The sequence below is a fragment of the Ipomoea triloba genome, chromosome 10 (genome assembly GCF_003576645.1).
Source record: "Ipomoea triloba cultivar NCNSP0323 chromosome 10, ASM357664v1".
Lineage (NCBI taxonomy): Eukaryota > Viridiplantae > Streptophyta > Magnoliopsida > Solanales > Convolvulaceae > Ipomoea > Ipomoea triloba.
In genome coordinates this window covers 28,080,970-28,103,229 of record NC_044925.1, presented here as the reverse complement: position 1 = coordinate 28,103,229, position 22,260 = coordinate 28,080,970, and the positions used below count along the sequence as shown (strand labels likewise).

At 37.6% G+C, this 22,260-nt stretch overlaps 5 protein-coding genes across 6 annotated transcripts in view; 2 read left to right on the top strand and 3 right to left on the bottom strand.

Moving 5' to 3' along the window:
• Positions 1 to 12: 12 nt before the first annotated feature.
• LOC116032483 lies at positions 13 to 858 on the bottom strand. The gene has a single exon (XM_031275073.1). The coding sequence runs from the start codon at positions 827 to 829 to the stop codon at positions 149 to 151; it is 681 nt and encodes a 226-aa protein (XP_031130933.1). The 5' UTR covers positions 830 to 858; the 3' UTR covers positions 13 to 148.
• A 2,532-nt stretch (positions 859 to 3,390) lies between these two features.
• On the bottom strand, positions 3,391 to 4,921 carry LOC116031384. The gene is made up of 2 exons (XM_031273571.1): positions 4,602 to 4,921; positions 3,391 to 3,908 (listed from the first exon to the last, which is right to left on the bottom strand). Exons 1-2 carry the CDS (start codon positions 4,901 to 4,903, stop codon positions 3,527 to 3,529), a joined length of 684 nt encoding a protein of 227 aa, XP_031129431.1. The 5' UTR covers positions 4,904 to 4,921; the 3' UTR covers positions 3,391 to 3,526.
• Positions 4,922 to 11,585: 6,664 nt separating this feature from the next.
• LOC116031921 (zinc finger protein 4-like) lies at positions 11,586 to 12,595 on the top strand. The gene has a single exon (XM_031274275.1). The coding sequence runs from the start codon at positions 11,839 to 11,841 to the stop codon at positions 12,352 to 12,354; it is 516 nt and encodes a 171-aa protein (XP_031130135.1). The 5' UTR covers positions 11,586 to 11,838; the 3' UTR covers positions 12,355 to 12,595.
• Positions 12,596 to 12,867: 272 nt separating this feature from the next.
• LOC116031962 (homeobox protein HOX1A-like) lies at positions 12,868 to 20,652 on the bottom strand. Of its 2 annotated transcripts, XM_031274339.1 has the most exons (10): positions 20,465 to 20,652; positions 17,406 to 19,040; positions 17,016 to 17,181; positions 16,763 to 16,886; positions 16,544 to 16,656; positions 16,232 to 16,463; positions 15,723 to 16,000; positions 14,954 to 15,262; positions 13,808 to 13,897; positions 12,868 to 13,697 (listed from the first exon to the last, which is right to left on the bottom strand). In XM_031274339.1, the coding sequence occupies exons 2-10, from the start codon at positions 18,797 to 18,799 to the stop codon at positions 13,356 to 13,358; spliced, it is 3,048 nt and encodes a 1,015-aa protein (XP_031130199.1). In that variant the 5' UTR covers positions 18,800 to 19,040; positions 20,465 to 20,652; the 3' UTR covers positions 12,868 to 13,355. The 2 variants fall into 2 exon arrangements, with proteins under 2 accessions (XP_031130199.1, XP_031130198.1); XM_031274338.1 differs by having other exon boundaries at positions 15,723 to 16,463.
• Positions 20,653 to 21,700: 1,048 nt separating this feature from the next.
• The window catches only part of LOC116033587, a 4,674-nt gene continuing 4,114 nt past the window's right edge, over positions 21,701 to 22,260 (top strand). The window contains exon 1 of the mRNA XM_031276337.1: positions 21,701 to 22,052. Coding sequence (XP_031132197.1) covers positions 21,822 to 22,052 — 231 coding nt within the window. The 5' untranslated portion in view covers positions 21,701 to 21,821. The remainder of the gene's footprint in view (positions 22,053 to 22,260) is intronic.

Genomic DNA, 22,260 nt, shown 5'->3' with positions numbered 1-22,260 from the left:
GAAAACTACAAATCTTCAAATAATAATGAAGAATTTATTATCTTAGGAAATCTGCTTGCATGTTTATTGTTGTTGTTCTACATATTTAAGGAAATTTATTTGTAAACATAATCGTACAAGTCGTACAAATTTAGGGATAGGACGTTTGTTAATTAGTGTTGTATTTAGCCTTGTAATCAGTCCAGAGTTGGTCAACTGTTTTTCCCAAGATGTCGGAAAAATAACTGTCACTGTAACCGTCTTTCATCTTCTTGTTGAGTTCAGCCACGAACCCATTCTTAAGATCATTGCAGTAGTCCAAAAACCGCGCCGTCACGTCGTAGCCGGCGTCCCACCGGTCACCTTCCCCCGGCTTCCTCCAGTGGCTCGGCGCGTACCCGGCTTTCAGCCTCACGAAATCGGCTATCCCTTCGATCAACCCTCCGTTAGCGGCGCCGTTTCCGTTCCACTGCCAAATATGAGTCGACTCGTGGTACAACACGCCGGTGATTTCCCCTTTCACGTCGCCGGAGTAGCCGTTGATGTACCTGGCACTGACGTGGATCTCGTTGTTGCTGGCGTAAGCCACGCCGTCCATGTCGTCCACGAACATGCTCACTTTTTGGACGTCTTTCCGGTCGCTTGGGGAGTTTTGCTGGAAGACCCTCCATATGAAGTTGGCGGCGGCGTCTAGGACCTGTTTGGAGTATTCTTCTCCGATGGCTTGGTTGAAGCGGGCGCCGCCGGGGGTGTTGGCCGCCGTGTTGGTGACTGTGTATTCGACGGCACGGCAGCCATGGATGGCTGCACCTAATATTAGTATACACAGAGAAAGTGTTACGCGATCCATTGTGGTTTTAGCTATTTCGTTAATTTTCTTGTGGTTTTATGAGTTTCATGAGAAGAAGATGGGTATTTATAGAGGATGGTGATTGATAGGTTGCAGAGATTTTCAGAATTTGTAATTGTTTTTTCATATATCCATATTCTACGGTCAATTACTTTACGTGTAACCATGTAAAAGCTTATGTATTTCAGATTTTCAGATATAACAATTTCATTAAAAATAATGAATTTTTTTTCTTGTGAGTTATTATGTACCATTCTCTCACTAATTTTTTTGAAAACCAAACATTCCATTCGATTATTATAGTAAAACAGAAATAGAGTCGGGTGGGACAGGGCCCAATACAGAGTGCTAGCCTATGAATAGGCCGCCGCTGCAAGCCATTCTCTCACTAATTAATTAATAAAAAGTTTATAAGATAGATCAGTCCTTAGATCATCCTTAATAGTATGGCCTTTTTGCAATTTTTGATAAGTTTTTGTAGGTGTGATTACGAAAGAGAAAATGTGAGGGAAGAATTTTTTTTTTTAATTAAAAAAAAATGACGCGTCTAACGCACCCGCTGGGCTCGAAACGCGCACAACTCCATCATATTATATATTTTCTTGCTGCTACAATATTGTTCCAATGACCCCAAGTTAACCGTAGATGCTCTTAGTCGAAACAATTTAATTTAGGACTTCGTTATCATAAAGTGACTTTACTTAATTGATCACATTCATAGGGAAACAAATGACTATGCAAGTTGGATGTTGATGGTGTAAGCACTCATCTCTACCTCTTGATCTTTAATTTGCATGTGTGAGACTTCCCCGAATAGATTGAAATTGCACTTTAGTTTTTTGTTGATCTTATGGGTTCGCGATGGCCTAGATACATACAAGTATTTTGTTATGTTCTTCTTCCTCTATGTGGAAAAAGATTCATAAAATAACTAATACAAAAATAATATCAAAAGTTGATCATACTGTTTATTTGATAACTACAACATTACAAGTTTGACTCTCAACTGGAGCGGCATATTGGTATCCTTTGTTTGAGTTACTAATCTATGAGCAACTTAGATTGGTTTATCTCCTTATAATTCTTTGCCGACAAAGATCAGAAAACGAGATTTACCCAGTGCACATCAAGTAGCTGCGAGTTTCTTTTGTTTTCAAAAAATTAATAACACTTTAATTCTTGTAGCAGGAATGATAGATTTGATTAAGTTTATGAATAATTAGCAAACATTGTAGAGGAAAATATATGGAATTGACAAAATCTACGACGACATATATGACCAATACAATATATTTTTCTTTTAAAAATGTGTATCAACTACGAGTGTAAATGCTTGATAATAATTTAATATATAATATTATATTAATTAAAATTACTTGAACGTAAACTCAACTACAAATGTCTATCGCTCGTCACGTATGAATATTATTTGTTGGAAAGACTTGCAGAAGGTGGAATTGGACCAAGTCTTCCACGACTTCAATTCAAATCTAATATCTAATAAATGTATGTTGATAAGGTATGTGAGGCAGCTGGAAATTGGCAATGACTGAAAAGTCAAGTGAATTACTTCTAGTTTATTCCAAGTTTAAGGATTTCATGCCTTATGGCATCTTAAACTGGTTCTCATGGACTCACCATTGGTGTATATATATAGTATCTACACATTAATGGTGTGTCAAATATTTTATAAAAAAAAAAAAGGTATTACAATAGTAAAAAGTTATGTTGAACGAATAATTGGAGGGTCAAATTCAATATCTTGTTATTAAAATGTGGACTGCTATGTAAATATAAAAAATAAAAGTGTGTATTTATTACTAACTATAACGTTTCACATATTCCTTACAAAATGTAAATGATGTATTTGTTGGCTTAATTCTTTGGCAAGAGTTTTAAAATCCAAACCAAACAGGCAAACACTTTGACAGATTTGTATTTAATGTTGGCCACAAGTGATTTGAAGACTCGAAAAGAAGAAATGGTTTGGTGTGAAATAATTGCTTCCACCTTAAGGAGTCAAACTGATTGATTGAATGCATACACGATCTTGACTATGACTTCGCATTCACATGAGAAAACATAGACTTGTAAACTTGAAAGGAGAGATCAAATGGATAAAATATAATTTATATATAAAAAAATTACGAATTTAATTTTTGTCAAAACATTTTATAATTTGTAAACTATTATACAGAAATAAGAAGTATAATTTATTTATTATATATTTTTAAAATAATAACTGCGAGCTGAATTTCTCTCGTCAACAACAAAAAAGGCTGGATTCGCCGCAACATCATGGAAAATGATGTCTTGGAATTGGTTCATTTGGTTGAATGTTCAATTAGGCCTCTATGTTTTATACTTTTGGACAGATCAACCTTTATGTCCTTTTGAGCCTTTATGCCTCTTGCATGATGGGCTGAGCCTCTAAGAATAGGCCCAAGATTGCAGTTTGAATCTTTTTTAATCATAAAAATGATTCTAAAATGTTTAAAGGGAGTTTTCAATATAAAACGTTTTTGAAACACGAAAAGTATCTCTCAAGAAAACTACAAATCTTCAAATAATAATGATGAATTTATTATCTTAGCAAATCTGCTTCCATGTTTATAGTTGTTGTTCTAGCAGATGTTTAAGGAAATTTATTGGTAAACATCATCGTACAAGTTGTGGGACAAATTTAAGGATAGGTCGTTAATTAGTATTATTGTATTTAGCCTTGTAATCCTTCCAGAGTTGGTCAACTGTTTTTCCCAGGATGTCGGAGAAGTAACAGTCACTGTAATCATATTTCATCTTCTTGTTGAGTTCAGCAACGAACCCATTCTTAAGATCATTGCAGTAGTCCAGAAACCACGCCGTTATGTCGTAGCCGGCGTCCCACTGACCACCTGCCCCCGGCTTCCTCCAATGGCTCGGCGCGTACCCGGCTTTCAGCCTCACGAAATCGGCTATCCCTTCTATTAGCCCTTGGTTGGCGGTGCCGTTGCCGTCCCATTGCCAAATATGGGTCGACTCGTGGTACAGCACGCCGGTGATCTCCACTTTCACGTCGCCGGAGTAGCTGTTGATGTACCTGGCATGACCGGATTTTAAGGCATGCAATTAAAGGGTCCAATATTAATTTATTTTTGACTTAGTTATTTAAAGAAATAAAAAAAATCTACAATTAATCTTAAAACACATCAATTTTATTCCAAATCACTTCTCTTTCTTAATAATTAGAACCTAATTAATTCAGCCTGACAAAACCATTTTGTTTTCCTAATGACACAGATGATGTCTCAAATCATATATTTTACGTATTGATTTTAAAGATTGGCGCTTATACTACATTTATTTATAAGAACAGGACCACGAAGATCCAAAAGGGGCTCAGTTCGCAAATTATATGGTGGACCATGGTCCACAATGCATTATGGATCATGATCATGGCTGATACTGCAGTTGCGTTGAATGGATACTGCAGTTGTGTTGAATGGATACTGCAGTTGTGTTGAAAAGATACTGTAGTTGTGTTGAAAGGAAATTGCAGTTGCGTGGAACAGAGTACATTCATCCGTTCAACACAACTACAGTATCATTTCAACACAAGTGCAGTATCCGTTCAACACAACTGCAGTTCCAGACCGATGACACGTCCTTTATTCTGCGAAACTGTAGTTTCCTTTCAACACAACTGCAGTATCCGTTCAACACAACTGCAACATCAGTTCCACACAACTGCAGTACAGTCATGATCCATGGTATAACGACTGGGCTCAGTTACCTGGCGCTGACGTGGATCTTGTTGTCGTCCTCGTAGGCCACGCCGTCCATGTCGTCGACGAACATGATCACTTTCTGGACGTCTTTCCGGTCGTTAGGGGAGTTCTGTTGGAAGACCCTCCATATGAAGTTGGCGGCGGCGGCTAGGACATTTTTGGCGCATTCTTCTCCGATGACTTGATTGAAGCGGGCGCCGCCGGGCGTGTTGGCCGCCGTGTTGTTGACTGTGTATTCAACGGCACGGCAGCCGTGGATGGCTGCACCCAAGATTAGTATACACAGAGAAAGTGTTATGCGATCCATGGTGGTTTTAGCTATTTCTTTTATGGGTTTAATTTCAACTTTGAAGAGAAGAAGATGGGTATTTATAGAGGATGGTGATTGATAGGTTGCAGATATGTTTACAATTTGTAATTTTATTTTTTATTTTTTCATATAATTTGTATGTTTTTATTTGTGTGTTGGATTCTATTGTTTTGTGTGATAGAAACAAAAGGGATGTTTTGAGATTTCTTAACATACACTATATAATATGAGCGGAATTGAAGGGAGTTATATTTTTTTTAAAAAATGTTATTTTTCGTTCAAAACAACAATTCTTTGTGAATTAATTGTTGTACATTTTTTGGTTTCGTTATTTTACTATTCCTCGCCTATATTGGTTCAAGTTAAGGCTTGATTTTTATTTTCCTTAGACCACCATGCATGCACTCTACTGTCCCTACGATCTACCTTAACCCAAAGACAGTATGTCTCACTCACTTGACCTATCATTTAGGAGAATCACTCCATGTCAATTGACAATAAGGTCATTGGTGTCGATCGACTGCATCTGCATGTATAGTTAAAATCAAGCCATTAGCAGACTCATTTTTTAATAATTTATGGTACGGTTGTTCACTATGTGTTCTTGTTCCATTCCTAGGTTCTCTCTACATGCATATGGTTGTTGTTTATTTGTTTGTTTTGTATGAAATGGGTCTGGAATTAGGTCATGCATGGATATAAACAAATTATTTGTATGTTTTTATTTCAGTGTCGAATCCTATTGTCTTGCATGGGTATAAACAAAAGGGTGTTTTGAGATTTCTAAACACAACAAAGAAAACAATGCCATTTAGGATGATGTAGGCAATAATTTTTTTTTATTTAAAATATAGAAATATTATTTTCATAATTAAAATAAGTAATTATTATAATAATTTAAAATTATTGAACATTGCACGACAAGATTTGAACAATAATGTGAACTTTATTTTTAATGAGATGTGGCTTTTTGGTTAACCATTGGTGTAATGGAGCACCTATACATCTATCAAAAGAGTATTACAATAACTAGGTTGGTTGCCGTGAGTGGCTGTGCACTCTTGTCCTTTAAGAGAAGTCGGGAACTTAAAAGGTGTCTACTTCAATTAGGGCATGTTCGACACTTGTGTGTAAGTATAAGAAAATAAAGTTATATCTTCATTATTAGTTATAATTTTTAGCGCTGGGAAATAATTGCTTGCTTCCACCTCAAAGAGTCAAAATGAATGATTGAATGCCTACACTACCTTGACTGCATTATTCACATGAGAAAACAAGGACTTGTAAATACATGGAAAATGATGGCTTGGAATTGGTTCATTATATTTGGTTGAATGTTCAATTAGGCCTCTATGTTTTATACATTTGGACAGATCAACCTTTATGTTTTTTTTTTTGTTTTGGGCCCTTTATGGCCTCTATGTTTTATACATTTGCAAGATGGGTTGAGCCTCTAAGAATAGGCCCAAGATTGCAGTAGCCAGCCTTATATGTCTAGTATGGCTAAGCTGCCCAGAGCTTTCTTTGCCATTGGCCTGCTTACAGAATAGGGGCAAATTATTCTGTGGACTCGGGTCCACCTTACCAGGCCCAAGGTGAATTTAAGTCTAAAATACACAATTTACATACTATATGTTTACAATTCGAATTGTGAACATTCAGTATGTGAATGAACACGGGTCTATGGTATAACTATTTTTAATGGAAAGGACAGACTTATATTGATACTCCTACTTTCAAACATCCATGGCCATAGCCATAGCCCTAGAATATGCTACATTGAAGGTTTATGCTTTTTCTTCCTCTCATTGTAACCTATTTTAACTTGATAAATATCTGAACTAGCTATTGAAGCATGCCAAGAATCCAGACAACTTGCTTTAAATAGTGTTTCTTGATGGGATTTATTTTGTCTCACCACTTGATCAGAGTAGGGCCTATATCTGTATGATATCTGCTGAAAAATGATGGCCAGATCACTTGCTCTTTGAACTGGATGTTACACTATTTTCTTCCTCAAATCATTTGTCTTTTGAGATATTTGAAGGATGATCTTATCTATCTCAAAACTGTGAATGGACATTGTTTTATTACTGGGATTTCATGATAGATAATGAATCAGTGACAAGAGGCAACTATATATGATGGTATCAAATACTTGATTTGGGGCTTTGGGCAAAACATTTTATTACTTAGAATTTGCATGTTGGGTAACTTAATTGTGCACTTATGCAAGATCATCTTTATTACAGCGCAACCTAGCCACGGTGGTTGGACAGTTCACAGTTGGCTTGATAACCACAAGGTTCCAAGTTTGACTCCTAGTAATACTGGTCTATTAGTCTTCTTGATTTGAGCTGATCAGCTATAGACAATTTTGACTGGTTTATCCAGCTAAGATCACAAGACCATGTTTACCCTCTCCACTCCCATTCTTTTGAGAATGTGCTTGCTTGGCCATATGGATGGCACTGCACCCACAAAAGTGTACAAGTTGAATCTTATAGATATTGTGTTGCCCCTTAGCTTAGCTTTCTTCCATATAAGTTAGTTGTCTCTCCCATCTGATTCTTCTTGCAATTGCGTGCATCATATCCTGGCTTCCTGTGCAATGCTGTTGGAGTTGTGCCACAGCTTTGGTCTACACAAATTTCTTTCTTAATTGGAGCATTGTTAGTTGTCATAAATCAAGTTCAAATATGGATGTTGGGCAGTGTGTGTTCATTCTCTAGCCACCTTAAAAATCTTGAAATATGCTGCAATATAATGTTCATTGCCATTAGCTTAGTGGTTGTTGTGTCACATGTCAATGTTGGGCTTTATGGGATCACTTGATAATTATGAGCTTCAGGTTGTGGACTTGCTTTGAGAGGACCCAGAAAGGGCATCAATCTAGGTTTGTTGGGTACTTGAGGTTGTCTGGTGATCATAAGCTAGAAATGGATACCTGCAAATTACACATCCTATATTTTCTCCATAGTCTCTTCATGAATTCTAGGTTCTCTCAAAGAGAGATGACTAGGGTGATTTGAGTTGGTTATAGATGAGATGAATAAAATATTTGAGTGTATGTTGGAATGAACATTTAAATTTTTATCCATTCTAAACAAATTTTCATGAGACTGAAAGGCGTTGGTTCAAGTGGGACGACTACAAGAGATTGAGTTGTTTAGTCATAGAATTGGGAGTCTTGTCTAGTATTATTAAAAGTTACCTGCGCGAGTCTTAGCTAGTCTTGTAAAAATCATTTGGGAGTCACAGTCATTGGTTGAAATATGAAGGGTTGGTGCTGTATGTGGTCGAATGGAGTCGTGACTCGTAATGCTAGTCGGTGAATATTAGACTTTGTTTTACTCAAAATTATATTGTTTTGAGCAAAATAAAATCGAACTAAAAACGAAATTATCTAAGTACCTAAACTATCCATTTTTTTCATTATTCATTTTGGGCTAGAGACGCCTAGCACTTTGGATGGTTTTTATAACACTAGTTTCAACTAGATTAGTCTTATCTTGCAAATACAGATACCAATACTAACAAAAAAATCACAAAATTAAATAAAGGTATTACTTCTTTGCCTAGTTTAAATAATCTTAACTATCTTTTAAATAGGACGACATACAATATAACATATTTTTTACAATTTAAAGTCTACATAAAACTTTTAAGCTACGTCATAAGTTTATTGCGTGAACAAAATAAAAACACAAATCACGACCTATGAACACACACTTTAATAAATTGTAAAATTTATAAATATATATAATGATAACAATAAAATGGTGAGTGTGAAATGGAAGATGATACACACCACACAACACCCATCCACCTTGTCAAAGTGGTCTCCCATCTTTTTCCTTAACAGCAGTGGCAAAACACCTGAAAGTCGGCTGTTGAAGAGAGGGATTCTCTACAATTATTTGCTAATCCAAATCGCATCCAACTCAAAAACATTTAACTTTGTAGATTCTTTCTTCTTTTTTCTCTGAAACTGTCACTGTAAACTCCAGTTTGAAAAGAGATAGATACACTTGCATCATCATCATCATCACCTCCATCATCCTTATCTCCTACCCTCCTCACAATCCCTTATCTCATACACTTTCTTGCACACCATGACATGGAACCAAATAATTGCCAAGGTGGTCGTACTTGACTTGATAACTGCAAGGTTATAAGTTCAATCCCTGGTGGGAGTTGTTTATTGGTTTTCTTAGTTTTAGCGGGTTAGCTATATGTAATTTAGGCTGGTTTATTTCCTTGTGGTCCTTTGCTATCAAAGGTCATCCACATTAGTGGATTTTGGACCAGATTTCGAAAAAAATGTAATTAATGTGGATGAGAGAGAATAAATGAGATTCTCCTACAAACATGGGTTTTTTGTGGGATCCGCAGGAAAAAGAAAGGGGAAGGGAAAGCTGCGGTGGCGTGCGTGTGAGGCACTGATTGCGCACAGCACTGCACGCTGCCCGCTGGCGCGTCAAGGCCTTTTTTTTTTTAGTTGCGGCATGTTTGTTTGTTTTTTTTTTTTTTTTTTTTTTTTTTTNGATTGCGCACAGCACTGCACGCTGCCCGCTGGCGCGTCAAGGCCTTTTTTTTTTTAGTTGCGGCATGTTTGTTTGTTTTTTTTTTTTTTTTATTGTTTTTCTTCTTCTCTTTCCCTCTCTTTTTTCTAGTTGGCACCTAAAAACTAAACCAAAACTTCATTATTGAGGATGCCCTAAAGTCACAATGCGAGAATCATCCATTGTACACCTTAGGTAATAGCCACAAAGTTCTAAGTTCGACTGACCTATTGGTCTTTTCGAGTAAAAAAATAATTTCACTTCTAGTTTCAATTCACAATAGGAGTGACTTATTAACCTTCTTAGTTTGAAGTGGTCTGATTTATATCATTCTAATCCACTTCTGGTTGGACCATCATCTATCCATGATGCTGCTCTGGGTTGCACCACCACTTTGATACCTCCCACTAGACTCTATAGCGTACTATAATATAAAATACTAATTAATACATAGTCCAATCATCAGTTTAAACTTGTAGTTGAAATGATTATTATACGAATATTGATGTGATGGAGACAGTCCATTACCAATAAAGATAGCACCAAACAGTGTTCTCTGACAGGACCACTTTCTCATGAACAGATGATCATTCAATTCAATTCTTTACCATTGTGAGTCAAAAACTGAGCTGATGACAAGTCTTAAAGAAGCCATACAAAGAAATGAGAATGTCGTCATTTCCCCTTATCTCTGAGAGATGGTGCGGTCCAACCAGTCTGCTGCGCAGTTATTCGCTGGAACACGAAACACAGAAAGAGATGTGATCTGATCTGATATATCCTGCACAAAAAATAATGTGACAGGAGTAGATAGGAATGCACTTCTGCTGTCCTTTATATCTCCATGGTTAACTGAAAAAGGCAGGCACAGAATATAAGTACAAAGGCTGCTGTAGCAGCAGTTAATGCCCTTCTGCTGTTCATATGAAACATCCTCTGCGTGTCAGGCGCAAACATCAAGACACCCACATAGATTCTCATGTTTTTTAAAGAAAATCCGCAATCATTATCTGATGGTGTTTACTAGGTAAGCTATGTCTTGTCACCCTAATCGACAAAGGACCACAAAAAGTTAAACCAGCCTAGGTTGTTTATAACTGGTCGGCGGGGCTGAAACAAAGAAGTACTGGGCAAACCTTGTCTCGTGACCCTAGTCAGCAAAGGACTACAAGGAAGTAAATTAGCTTAGGTTGTTGAAACTAAGAATCCTAATAGGCTGTTCGGCGTGGCTTAAACCAAGAAGTGTTGGGCAAACTCTGTCTCGTGGCCCTAGTTAGCGAAGGACTACAAGAAAGTAAATCAGCCTAGGTTGTTGAAACCAAGAACGTTAATAGACTGCCTGGCAGGGCTGAAACCAAGAATTACTGGACAAACTCTCTTGTGGACCTAGTCAGCAAAGGACCACAAGGAAGTAAACCAACCTAACTAGGTTGTTGAAACCAAGAACGCTAATAGGCTGCCCGGCGGGGCTGAAACCAAGAATTACTGGGCAAACTCTGTCTTGTGAGTTGTGACCTTAGTCAGCAAAGAACCACAAGGAAATAAACCAACCTAGCTAGGTTGTTGAAACCAAGAACGCTAATAGGTTGTCAGCACTGGGAGTCGAATTTGTAACATTGTGATTATTAAGTTAACAGTCCGACCAACTTGGCTGATATTTGACGAACATTATTGGGAAATGCCAACTCTCTGGACCCTACCACTTCAGAAGACACTGAATCAAAACACACTGAATATAGTATAACACTGCCACCACTCACTCCAACATATACACATTCTGAATGAAAGCTTACTGTTCACTCATTCTTTTGACATAATATAAGTGAGTGTTAGTGGGTTCCAGGTTTATTGTGCTTCATACCTACTCAACATTAAAGGTTATGAACACAGTTCTACCCTAATTATGCAGATGATGAACAAATGCAATATATGTTATGATAGTAGCATCAGCCATGGCAGACAATCCATACTGTTGTTGTATTATGATTAAATATATAGATGGAATCGTCGTCAGATAGAAAACAGTGTTTATTATTCTGATTAATCAGTGGAAACTAACCAAAAGTGAACAGATAAACAGAACTGGGAGAAGTGGGGAATATAATCCAAGCTGATAGAGTGAATAATGACATAAGTATTGTCCCCTGGAACACCAAGCATCACTAGGTAGGGACATTGAAAAGAGAAGTGATACATTAAGTTGTCTTATCTCACCTTTTTTTTCCCCTCCCAGGATTTCCAGTTTTATTTCCTAGCTTCAACCATTTAAGCCTGCAAACTGCAAACTGCAAACTGCAAAACATCTCCCTTGTCCTCTCAAACCCGGATTTCGTTTACTGAAAACTCCAGGAAAAAAGGCATTGCAGGATGAGAGGTGAAGATGGTGATCATGGGGAGTGGTTAAGTTTAGGCCTGGGAATGAATGCCCCTTCAAGATTTAAAGAGGGGGCAGATTTGCAGGCAGGGCCTATTCCGACAAAGGTGTTTTCTTGCAACTTTTGTATGAGAAAATTCTACAGCTCACAGGCTTTAGGGGGCCATCAGAATGCCCATAAGAGGGAAAGAGGTGCTGTGAGGCAATATCATTCCCAGAGAATGATGTCCACCGTGGCTTGGCCACTCGATAACAACAATATGTACCGATCGCTTGGCGTTATGCCCCACTCGCTCGTGCATAAGCCTGTCAGGGATAGCTGCAGAACAGCAGCGAGGTTTGGGCAGTCGGATACCGAGTTCTGTATGCCATGGCAGACCAATAACCCAATGATGGAGGAAGCAGGGGCCGGGTTGAAGTGGCCCGGGAGTTTTCGACTAAACCCACAACAACAACCAGAAGAACAGCCTGCAAATCCAAGCAAGCTGGACTTGAATCTGAAGCTGTGAATCTCAGATTGAACTTTACTTTACTTTACTTTACTCTCTCTATTGCAGAATGTCAATCCCCTATATAGTACAGTACATTCACTAACTTCAAAAACCATATATGTGGTCCACTTAGGCTGAAAAATCTTAGAAGTGTTGCAGGCTCTTATTGGACCAAGTCCAAATGTAATGTCTACTACTTGCTAGTTACCTAAAATAACTGTCAAACATTCTATTTTATCCACAAAGTGTTGCAGAAAGCTTCTCCTTCTACTCTTCTAGTTTTGCCTTTTTGACTTTGTTGTGTTCTAAAGCTTCTCTTTTCTTCAACCTAATGCTCAATCCTCTTTGTTTAACAGTGTTTTGAAGTTTGAGTATATAGTGATTGTCTGATATACCCCAAGATCATGCAACATTTGAATGTAAATAACATTACAGTATAAAGTTGTCCTCTGAAGTTAAGTTCATATCATAATAATAATGTTTAGTAGCAAGTAATTGAATTGAAAATGGAACTTAAGAACATGAAGGGAATTATTTAAAAGAAATGTCATAAAATGGAGGATACAATAATGTTACATGAGCATCTACATATCATCCAGAGTTGTAGTTGAGAGGTACAGATTTACAGAACAGTTTGGTCAACCGACAACTTAACCTTGAAAACCCTAAATAAATGGTTTCTGAAGAGATAACATAGTCTGGAAATGCGACTCTGTAAAAATACATATAACTTCTATGGATAAAACAAATAATGAAAAGGTTGCAATTTGCAAACATATCCAAAATTGGTTGGACAGGTGGCCAGCCAGGTTCTAACCTACATTACTGCCTGGGGAAGAATTGGTAAGAGACTAAAAGAGTTAAGTATCCAAAGGGAACTCCACAATTCCATAAATCCATGCCTCCGAAACCGAGTTTTCTCAATCCTCCATTTTAGAAATAGCTTTTGTCAAAGGTAATGCGCTACACAGGAAGTTCTATTTAAAATTGGTTTGATCAGAAGGGCGGGTTTTAGTCTGTTATCGGTTGCTTCTACGAGCCCGCTGAGAGTTTGCAATATCAACTTGGGTATTACGCTTCTTTGATCTCTGAGTTTTGGAACTTTGGTTAGACGCCTGATCATCAGCATTGCTTGTAGTTTTGGATTCTGGGGTGGTATGGTTTTTTACATCAGTTTCTTTAGTCTCCGGCTGCAACAGTCTCACATCTTCCTTGAGGCATTCCTGAACATCGGGTGTGGCTTCTTCCATTTGTGGCAGAGAAATCCCGCTTTTGGGAGGAGTTTCACTAGCAGTTGGTTCCTTGCGTGATGCTGATGGATGGTAAAAGCTCCATCGGGTATTTCCAAACCATTTATCAACCTGATAATAGAAATAAAGTAAGGGAAACAGAATAAATAAACAGGAATTGAAGAAGTAATAGTAGAGAGCAATAGTAACAGCCGAGGTATGACTAAGGTGAAGGAGAGAACCTGACGGAGAGTCAATCCTAATTCTCTAGCTAAGCTTTCCTTGACGTTTCGTTTTGGATAATGATTTTCCTTGAAGGCTTCATTGAGTCTCTGCAACAAATAGAATTTCAGGTAATAATGCCAAACTGAAGAAATGAACAGGAAGTTAGATGCCAGGATGATCTTCGGAACAAATTTATCTATATGGCAGGATTTTTGTATGAGAAGCAACTGACCTTCTGCAAGAAAAAAGCATGGTCTAATATTTACATAGAACTTGACAAAAGACTTTTTGAGAAACAGAAATTACACCTTCTCAATTAGTAACCCATAAGAACAAAATTTAGGAAAAATTAATTTCAATCAGCAATTCCAAAGATGCAACGGGAAATTGGCTAAAATGGGAAGATTTGGTGTAATATTGATCCTAAAATTACCATATAACCCTAAGAGATGGAGGTTTCTCAGTGTACTAATGGGAGAGGACCACTCGTGAGGCTGAAAGAACTTGTGTGCAGTAACTATGCTCATAACCTTCATAATTTTCGCCTTCAGAAAAATATTAAGAAAAATTCTGAAATCTAATCAAGGGTGTATGGGATACTAGTATCTGATAACAATTGAAGATTTAAAATTTCCAAGAAATTCAAATACATTAAGGGACAAGCTGTAGTAACTAAGTGGAAAATCAATTGCCCTTATAGTTCAAGTCAACCATTTGATTATTTGACAGAGAAGTAAAGCGATGAAGAGGAGTGAAGAAGCAGAGGCAGAATCAGAGAAGAATAATGAGAGATACAGAAGTAAAATTTTTACAGTCAAACGCATTGCGGAAATGCGCTAAATGCATTTGGCATTTTCAAAAAAAAAAAACAAATTCAAATGTACATTTGCAAATAAATTTGTCAAACGCACTTACCAAATGCATTCGGCATAAAATCATTTTCCACAAATATGTGGGAAATTGGTTTTGAAATTGTGTCAAACGCATTTGGGAAATGCATTTTGACTCGAACGCATTACCTAAACTAGTTTTGCCCATTTTAGTTCAGATTTCAAAATCTTCCTATTTTTTGTCCAGCACACACCAAATCTTCCCATTTTAGTCAATTTCCCAAGATGCAAATGCAGTAATTCGAGCTGAAAGCACAAGCATATTGTTATTACCTTAATCGCATCTTCTCCAAATCTGAGATTTTTTTTACCACTTGAACCAGATTCAGACACAACCATATTGCTGGCACTTCTATTATCAGTATTAGCAGTATGTTCAATTTCATTAGCAGTATTGCTGGCACTTCTATTAGCAGTATGTTCAAATTCATTTTGTTTGAAGTTCTTGTCCATAGCATCTAATTGAGATTGATCAGATGACTTCAGAGCAGCTTTGTCACTTCCTTTCTTTCTTCTTTTGGGAGCTGAATTATCCTCATAATCTTCGTCGCTAGAGTCAGAGGACGCAATTCCATATGTTTCCTACAAACCAACAAATTAAAAAGTAAAGTGCATAGTCAGCATTCAGGTTACAGATTTAGGTTTAAAGATGGAATTGATATAGCAAAATCAAGTATAAAATATTAGGAAATAAAGGGAATAGAAGAACAATACCAACCAAACCTTTTAAGGAGCAATATGGATAACTATGACTACAGCCTAAACTAACTGTACCACACACTGAGATCCTCAGCAACATCAAATAAGATTAGCCTCTAGTCTATATAAGGAGTGTTGCTGATGGAAAGAGAAATTGTCCATACAATCAGGAATCTGTAGACTCTAGTAGTTAAGAAGGTTTGGGAATACTGTATAACAAAAAGTAAACTGAAGATGGATTGTGCATATTAAAAGAGTTGAAGGTCGTTTGATGACTTGTAGAATAAATAAAAATATTCATAACTACAGAGGCACTCTATGCAATCACTGTAAAGAGACTCACGTCATGCAGCTTTTTGTAGTCCAACCTCTCCACTTGTCTTTTCCCAGATGCAAGAACAGTACTGGAATGCAGAAGATATGATACTTCATCCTTCAAAGACTGTTGTTTTGCTCCACCTACTTTAATTTTTTCACATTGGTCTTGGCCCGGTGATGTGTTATTTTCAAATACTACACCAAAATCCTCAGAGTCAGAGGTAAAACCTGAACTAGAACTTTCTTGCATAACCTGCTCATCATGATCAGGAGCATCAGGGTCAAAATCCTCATCTTCTGAATCTTCAGAAGGAAGCCCAAGGAGGATATCATCATTAGCAGTGGTCTCCAAACAGTGTTGTTTTGCTCCACCTACTTTAATTTTTTCACGTTGGTCTTGGCCTGGTGATGTGTTATTTTCAAATACTACACCAAAATCCTCAGAGTCAGAGCTAAAGTCTGAACTAGAACTATCTTGCATAACCTGCTCATCGTGGTCAGGAGCATCAGGGTCAAAATCCTCATCTTCTGAATCTTCAGAAGGTAGCCCATGGAGGATATCATCATTAGCAGTGGTCTCCAAATCAAAAGATGCATCAGAGGAATCATTTTCATCAGAGTTTGATTCATCTTGTGAAACATTCTCCTCTACTTCCGGATTATCAGGGTTATAGTCATCATCATCAGAATCATCCGATGGTAATCCAGAAATGTCATCCAACTGCTTTCCAGATGCAGCAGCAGCAGCCTCCTCTGGAAATACCTTCTGCATACGCCAGAAGTGATTGATTAAAGATCAAGAGAAGAATATAAGCTAGGGATATCTATATAGAGCAAGGGTCAGACCTCCCAACTGTCGGTAACAGAAAGATCAGTACCCAGCAAATCATTGAGCAAGTCAGTACAATCAACTTTGCAGTCACATCCAGGACACAGCCAGCCTTCATCACCTGGCGGAACTGTAATCACAGGGGGGAAAGGGGTGAATATATATTATGTTTCAAAAAATAAATAAGGAAAGATTTTCAGTACTAAAAAGCCCTTCTCAAGAGCTATTGACTTTACTGTCTTCTTTCAACAAAGGTGGCTCCAAACACAACTGGTGAAATCCACGTTCACAAGCACCATCACAGAGGATAATATCATTATCAGCTGGCAAATCCTTACTGCCACACTTTGCACAGAATATCTGTGATAAGAACAGATCTCTTTATATTATCTCAACATTTTATTTGCTGTATGATCAATGAAAAGATGACTCAACTATAAACCACATAATGTAAATAAAACATAGATTCAGTCACCACACATCACTTACATCTTCACTATCGATCTGTCCCTCAGAATCAAATAAAGATTCTGGAAGTTTCCCCTGAGAAAGTGATGTATCGATGCGTTGAAATAAATCTCTAATTTTCAGTTTGTAATGGAAAATCCCAGATTTTGCACGTTGAAGCTCCTTCTCAGGCTTTAATTTTTCTAAGCTGCAATAATAGCAGACCTTTAATGGTTGATGAACAAAGGATTAACGTGAATTAGAAAGAGACTGTGAAGCTCTTATTTATCTGTCTGTGTTTGTGGTGATGGTGGTGGTGGTGGAAGGCGGGGAGGGGTGTTGGTATCCATAAATATTTATTATTTGGCATTGCCATTAGATGGAAATTTTTCCTGAGGGCAGGTAGAGGGAAAAAAAGAAAAAAGTACACACCTTTGTCCTTTCCAGCCTTCAGCAGAGTAAGCATCAATTAAGTTTTGTTCATATTTTATTCGACTCAGTAAATATCTCAGATGGGATTTTATCCCTGAGAATTCATTTACAGCAATTTGTTTACTATGTTTTCTTTTTCTCCTTTTTCTTTTCTTTTCATCAGTGGCACTATCATCTGCTGAAGCATGAATTGGTTCAACAGGTTTTGGTTTTTCTTGTGTTCTTGAGCGTAGTACTATGGTACTGATTACGGGTGATCCCAATGTAGCCTTCCTCTTCCTTGAACACCCAGTAGGCCTTTCATCTGCACATTCTAACTGAGTAGAATTTTCATTTGAATCTCTACGAATTTTACTCAAGTCCTGGCCAGGATTTTCAGATGCATCACCATGTAATTCTGCCAAATGGTCAACTATAGAAATTGCTTCCTCATTTTCATGTAGCAATTCCAAGTTCTTAAAGCTGGAATCCACTGTTAAATCTTCCGGTGCTGATTCCTTTTGCTCCAAACTGGAATTGACAGCTACATCTCCAGAGGGAAGTAGTACCTCATTACAGACAGATTCTACTATAGTTCTTTCACCTAGGTTCTCATCATTTTCACTTTTCGGCCCCAAAGGTTCGCTGGGAATTTCAACTGCATCCTTTTGAGTTTCTTTTAACTGTTCACAATCATGATTTTTAATCACATCATTTGGTGGTTCTGCTGGATATTGAACTGGAAAATTGGTGTCCTTGTTTTCAGATGGCAATGCCATCACAAGATTGGAATGAAACCCACAATTTTTAAGTGGCAGATTCTTTTGCTCTAAATTGGAATCCGTAAAGATGTTTTCAGTGGGTAACTCTTTGGGAGGTTCTATTGAAGACTCAATTGTAGAACTAGTTCCCATATTGTCCTCAATCTTGGAATTTTGCCCACAATCTTCCAGGCTTGGTATCTTTTGCTCATTATTGGAATCCATAGACACGGCAGGCATCACTTGGAGAGGTTCGGCTGAATATTCAACTGTAGAATTAGTTGCCTCATTGCCAGAAGGAAATATTATCTGCTCAGTCTTGGAATTTTCTCTGCAATCTTTGAACTCTGGTCTCTTTTGCTCTTGATTAGAATCTATAGATATATAGTTGGGAGACAATTCTCCTACTAATTCAAATTCTGCTACCCTGGTTTCTGCTGGTTTCCTCTCCGCATTTCCATTTCTAATCGCCATGGTCTGCCCCAACGGCTCAGAATCTCTGTTTTGACATTCAAATTCAATAGCATTTTCCCCCAAGGATTCACAATTTGAGTTTTTAAGAATATTATCTGAAAGAGATAATCTTTCAACACTCTCAGGATCAGAACATTTGACATTGGATTCTCCTGTCCCACTATAAACAGTTTCAGTCATTTTCAGATTTTGTTTCAGCTTTATACTACTACTTACACAGTTACACTTCTTAGCTCTAAAGCAGGCTGTCTATGACTCATGCAGACTCCATATTGATTGTTTCCCAGGAAGTCAAAGTCATGTACTGCTATCCTAGAACTTCAAGAGAGGCAAATTCCTTGCTGGTTACACCGAGAAAACAAACATCCTTACAATAGCATCATAGCAGAATGCCAATGCCTTTCAATTTCATCCCACATGCCTGCAATTGACATCACAAAACAAAAATGAAAAAAGCAAATAAAATTGATACAATTTCCATAATGCTCATTGCGTAATGTTATGCTCCTATTCGTGACAGAAGGGAGGCAGATCAATTGAAAATCACACATGAACAGCCCAGATTTTGACATTTAATAGCTTTCTTATTTTGTACCTTTTCTTCCTCCCAACAGTTTATTTATTTATTTATTTATTATTATTATTATTATTATTATTATTATTATTTTGTGTGTGTGTGTTTCTTAGCAATAGTGAAATCTACAAAGTTTGATAATTAAATACTTGCCATACTGACATCCAAGATGAAGAGTCACCAAAAACATAAGATATCATCTTGACCAAAAGGAGCCCATCAGAATCATTTGATTGAATGCGTAATTAATGAGTGGAACACGTGGGAAATTGTGTATATACAGTATAGAATAAAACAATTTATCCTCAACTTTAGTGTTTTTTCAAATTTAGTGCTCGAGTCTCAACAAATAATTTCGCCACATTTTGGCCTTTGACTTTCATGGTTTACCAAATTTGGTCCTCCATCATATAATCTGTCCCCTCCATAGGCAAATCTGTAAATTCCAAATGTCATCTTCTATATCTAATAGAGAACAGTTGCCAACCCCATCGATCAATGATGATTGTAGAAAGTACCACTCAACTGCCATCCCTTCTAGAGATTCAACAGTAGTGCTTAGGGTTCGAATGGGGTTGGCAATTGCTCACAACAACGCAGGAGACAGATTATATGTTAGAGGACTAAATTTAGTAAAACCACCAAAGTCGATGACTAAACCTGGTATTAACTCCAATCCATCCTATAAAAAACAATTGGCAGGAACATGAATAGCTGCATTGTCCTCCATAAGTTGAAATCTTTAAACAGTAAACAGTTCCATAACAACAAAAGTTAAATTCACACAATGCTGAAGTTCCTCCACCATAAGTTACAGCTCACATTAAACAGAGTATAAAAACGACGTCAAAGCAATGCATTAGATTCAATGTACAGCCCTCACTGCATCCCCCAAAGAAGAAAGTGTTTTGCATTCAATTTAATCTTTATCAGAAAAAGCAAGTCACACATGACAGAAACCAAAGAAGCAACAAAGAAAATATACAAGAAGGAAAATTCAGAAATGGTGTGCAATCTCAGATTATCCAAATACCAGAATAAGCCACCTTAAAACGAGTTAATAGAGACATTCAATGAACTATATATGAAACTTGTTCACGCATATAGAGCGAATGTGAGCTTGCTACTTCCAAAACGATAAACAATTCTTAATTTTGGATGCTTCCACTACACATTCCCAATTTCTCAAATTTTTTTCAGCAACAGAATGAGATGAATTAAACAAAAGAATTGAAATGGATGTAAACTAGGAAGGGCAATGCGAAGGTTACCTTACACGAAGAAAAAGCCCTAGAATTAAGAGTGAGCAAGCTAGGGTTTTCACAATTTTTGAAAATTGTTTACAAAACTGTCCTTTTTTCCATTTTCTCTCAGTGAAAGAGAGCAGGAGAAGTAGTGATGGCTACGAATTTGCGTTGAGGAGAGCTTTTCTCGGAGCCGATAAAGGATTAAAGCGCCCTTGCAGCAAAAAAAAAAAAAAAAACAGAGGGAAGAAGCAAAGAGAGGCGGGGAAGATTGGCTTGTATGGGTCGGGTAGTTGGGGCTCCAAATTAGGCCCATACTGCACATTATTGGGCTTTCAGCTATTGGGCCTGGATTTTTATTTTTTTTTAAACGAGGAAACCAACAATCACTGTCCAAATATATACACAAAATAAATTTTGTCTTGTGACCTTTGATAGGAAATGTACCCGACCTCTCAGTATGTGCGTATTGCGCACCTATTTAGTATTCGAGTGGACTTTCGAGAGAAGAGATTCCCAACCATTTATTGGTCTCATTCCCTACTGACCCCTAATATGTTGGACCAAGTAGGGGCTTAATGAGGTGACCCACCCTGACCTTATCCACTTAGAGACATGAGCCTCGTTCTTTTTAATCAAATCTAATTACAGCAGGAAAGATAACGTTAGGAACGTCGGTACACATGGAGGAATCGGTGAAGCCTTCAGCCTTTTCTTGTGTTACACATGTCGAGAGACCGGCATGTGTTTCCCTTAGCCTCCTATAAACATCACATTTAATGCATAAAGCGCAAACTTTTTGACATTTCTAGCAAATCTATATTAAGCTCATGACTTTGTGACCCACTGTCACATTCTCCCGAACTTAAGAACTTAAACCAAAAAGTATACAATAGAAAGAACCAGATACGATATGACCTATTACTCATATCGTATTTGTGGGAACAATCCTATTTACCACATCAACCTTAATCGATAAAGAATCATAAGAATATAAATCAGTCTAAGTTGCCCATTGATTATAATTGACAGACTCAAATTAAGAAGGTCGATAGGTATTTTCACCGAGAATCAAACTTGAAACATTATGTTTATCAAGCTAACCGATCAACTTGGCTGGATGACCCGACCGAGATAATATTGTACGTAGTAGATTGATATTGGGCAATAAATGGCAGCCCAAGTGTTATCACCGGTTAGCCCGTATACATTAGCCGCCGTCCACGCCACGTGTTTTATACTTTGACTCCCAAAAACGACACGTCTGATCTCTGATATTTACGTAATCGTGGTCTGTGGCCACCAGCTCAACAACTCGGTGCAACCGCCGAGACGAAGCCGGAGGTGGCGAAGAGAAGAAGAGCGGCGGCGCCGGAGCTTGTCGATGGCGGCAGCCTTATACTCCTCTTCCTTCTCCGCGCTCTTTTCCCGTTCTTATCTCTCCCCGCCCCGCCCTTCGCTGTCGCACTCTTCTTCCCTTTCCGCGCCTTTCTATTCTCTTCGATTCACCAAACCATCTCATAAACCTCGTTTCTTCAAAACCACTGTGGCTTTCGCTGCTTCAGCTTCTTCCTCTGACGATTTCACTGCCGGCCATCAAAATTCTCAATCTAAGGTCGGCTTTTGTGTTTGTTTTTTCCTGTTATGATTCTAATATCGTTTCGCCTGCTGTTTCTGTTTGCAATTGTGGTTTAATTATGATTAAGTGTAGATTTAATTGGGTATTGGAGCATTTAAGTTTAAAATTAAAGTTCTTGAAGTTATTTAGCAACAATATATATATATATATATATATATATATATATATATATATATATATATAT

Bases quoted from the DNA above. Each gene is read 5' to 3' on its own strand.
- LOC116032483 (XM_031275073.1), bottom strand. From the start codon at position 829: ATGGATCGCGTAACACTTTCTCTGTGTATACTAATATTAGGTGCAGCC.
- LOC116031384 (XM_031273571.1), bottom strand. From the start codon at position 4,903: ATGGATCGCATAACACTTTCTCTGTGTATACTAATCTTGGGTGCAGCC. The intron at 3,909-4,601 runs GTAACTGAGCCC...CGGTCATGCCAG, and splicing joins AAGATCCACGTCAGCGCCAG to GTACATCAACAGCTACTCCG.
- LOC116031921 (XM_031274275.1), top strand. From the start codon at position 11,839: ATGAGAGGTGAAGATGGTGATCATGGGGAGTGGTTAAGTTTAGGCCTG.
- LOC116031962 (XM_031274338.1), bottom strand. From the start codon at position 18,799: ATGACTGAAACTGTTTATAGTGGGACAGGAGAATCCAATGTCAAATGT. The intron at 16,887-17,015 runs GTAAGTGATGTG...TTCTTATCACAG, and splicing joins GACAGATCGATAGTGAAGAT to ATATTCTGTGCAAAGTGTGG. The intron at 16,657-16,762 runs GTAAAGTCAATA...CTGTGATTACAG, and splicing joins ACCTTTGTTGAAAGAAGACA to TTCCGCCAGGTGATGAAGGC.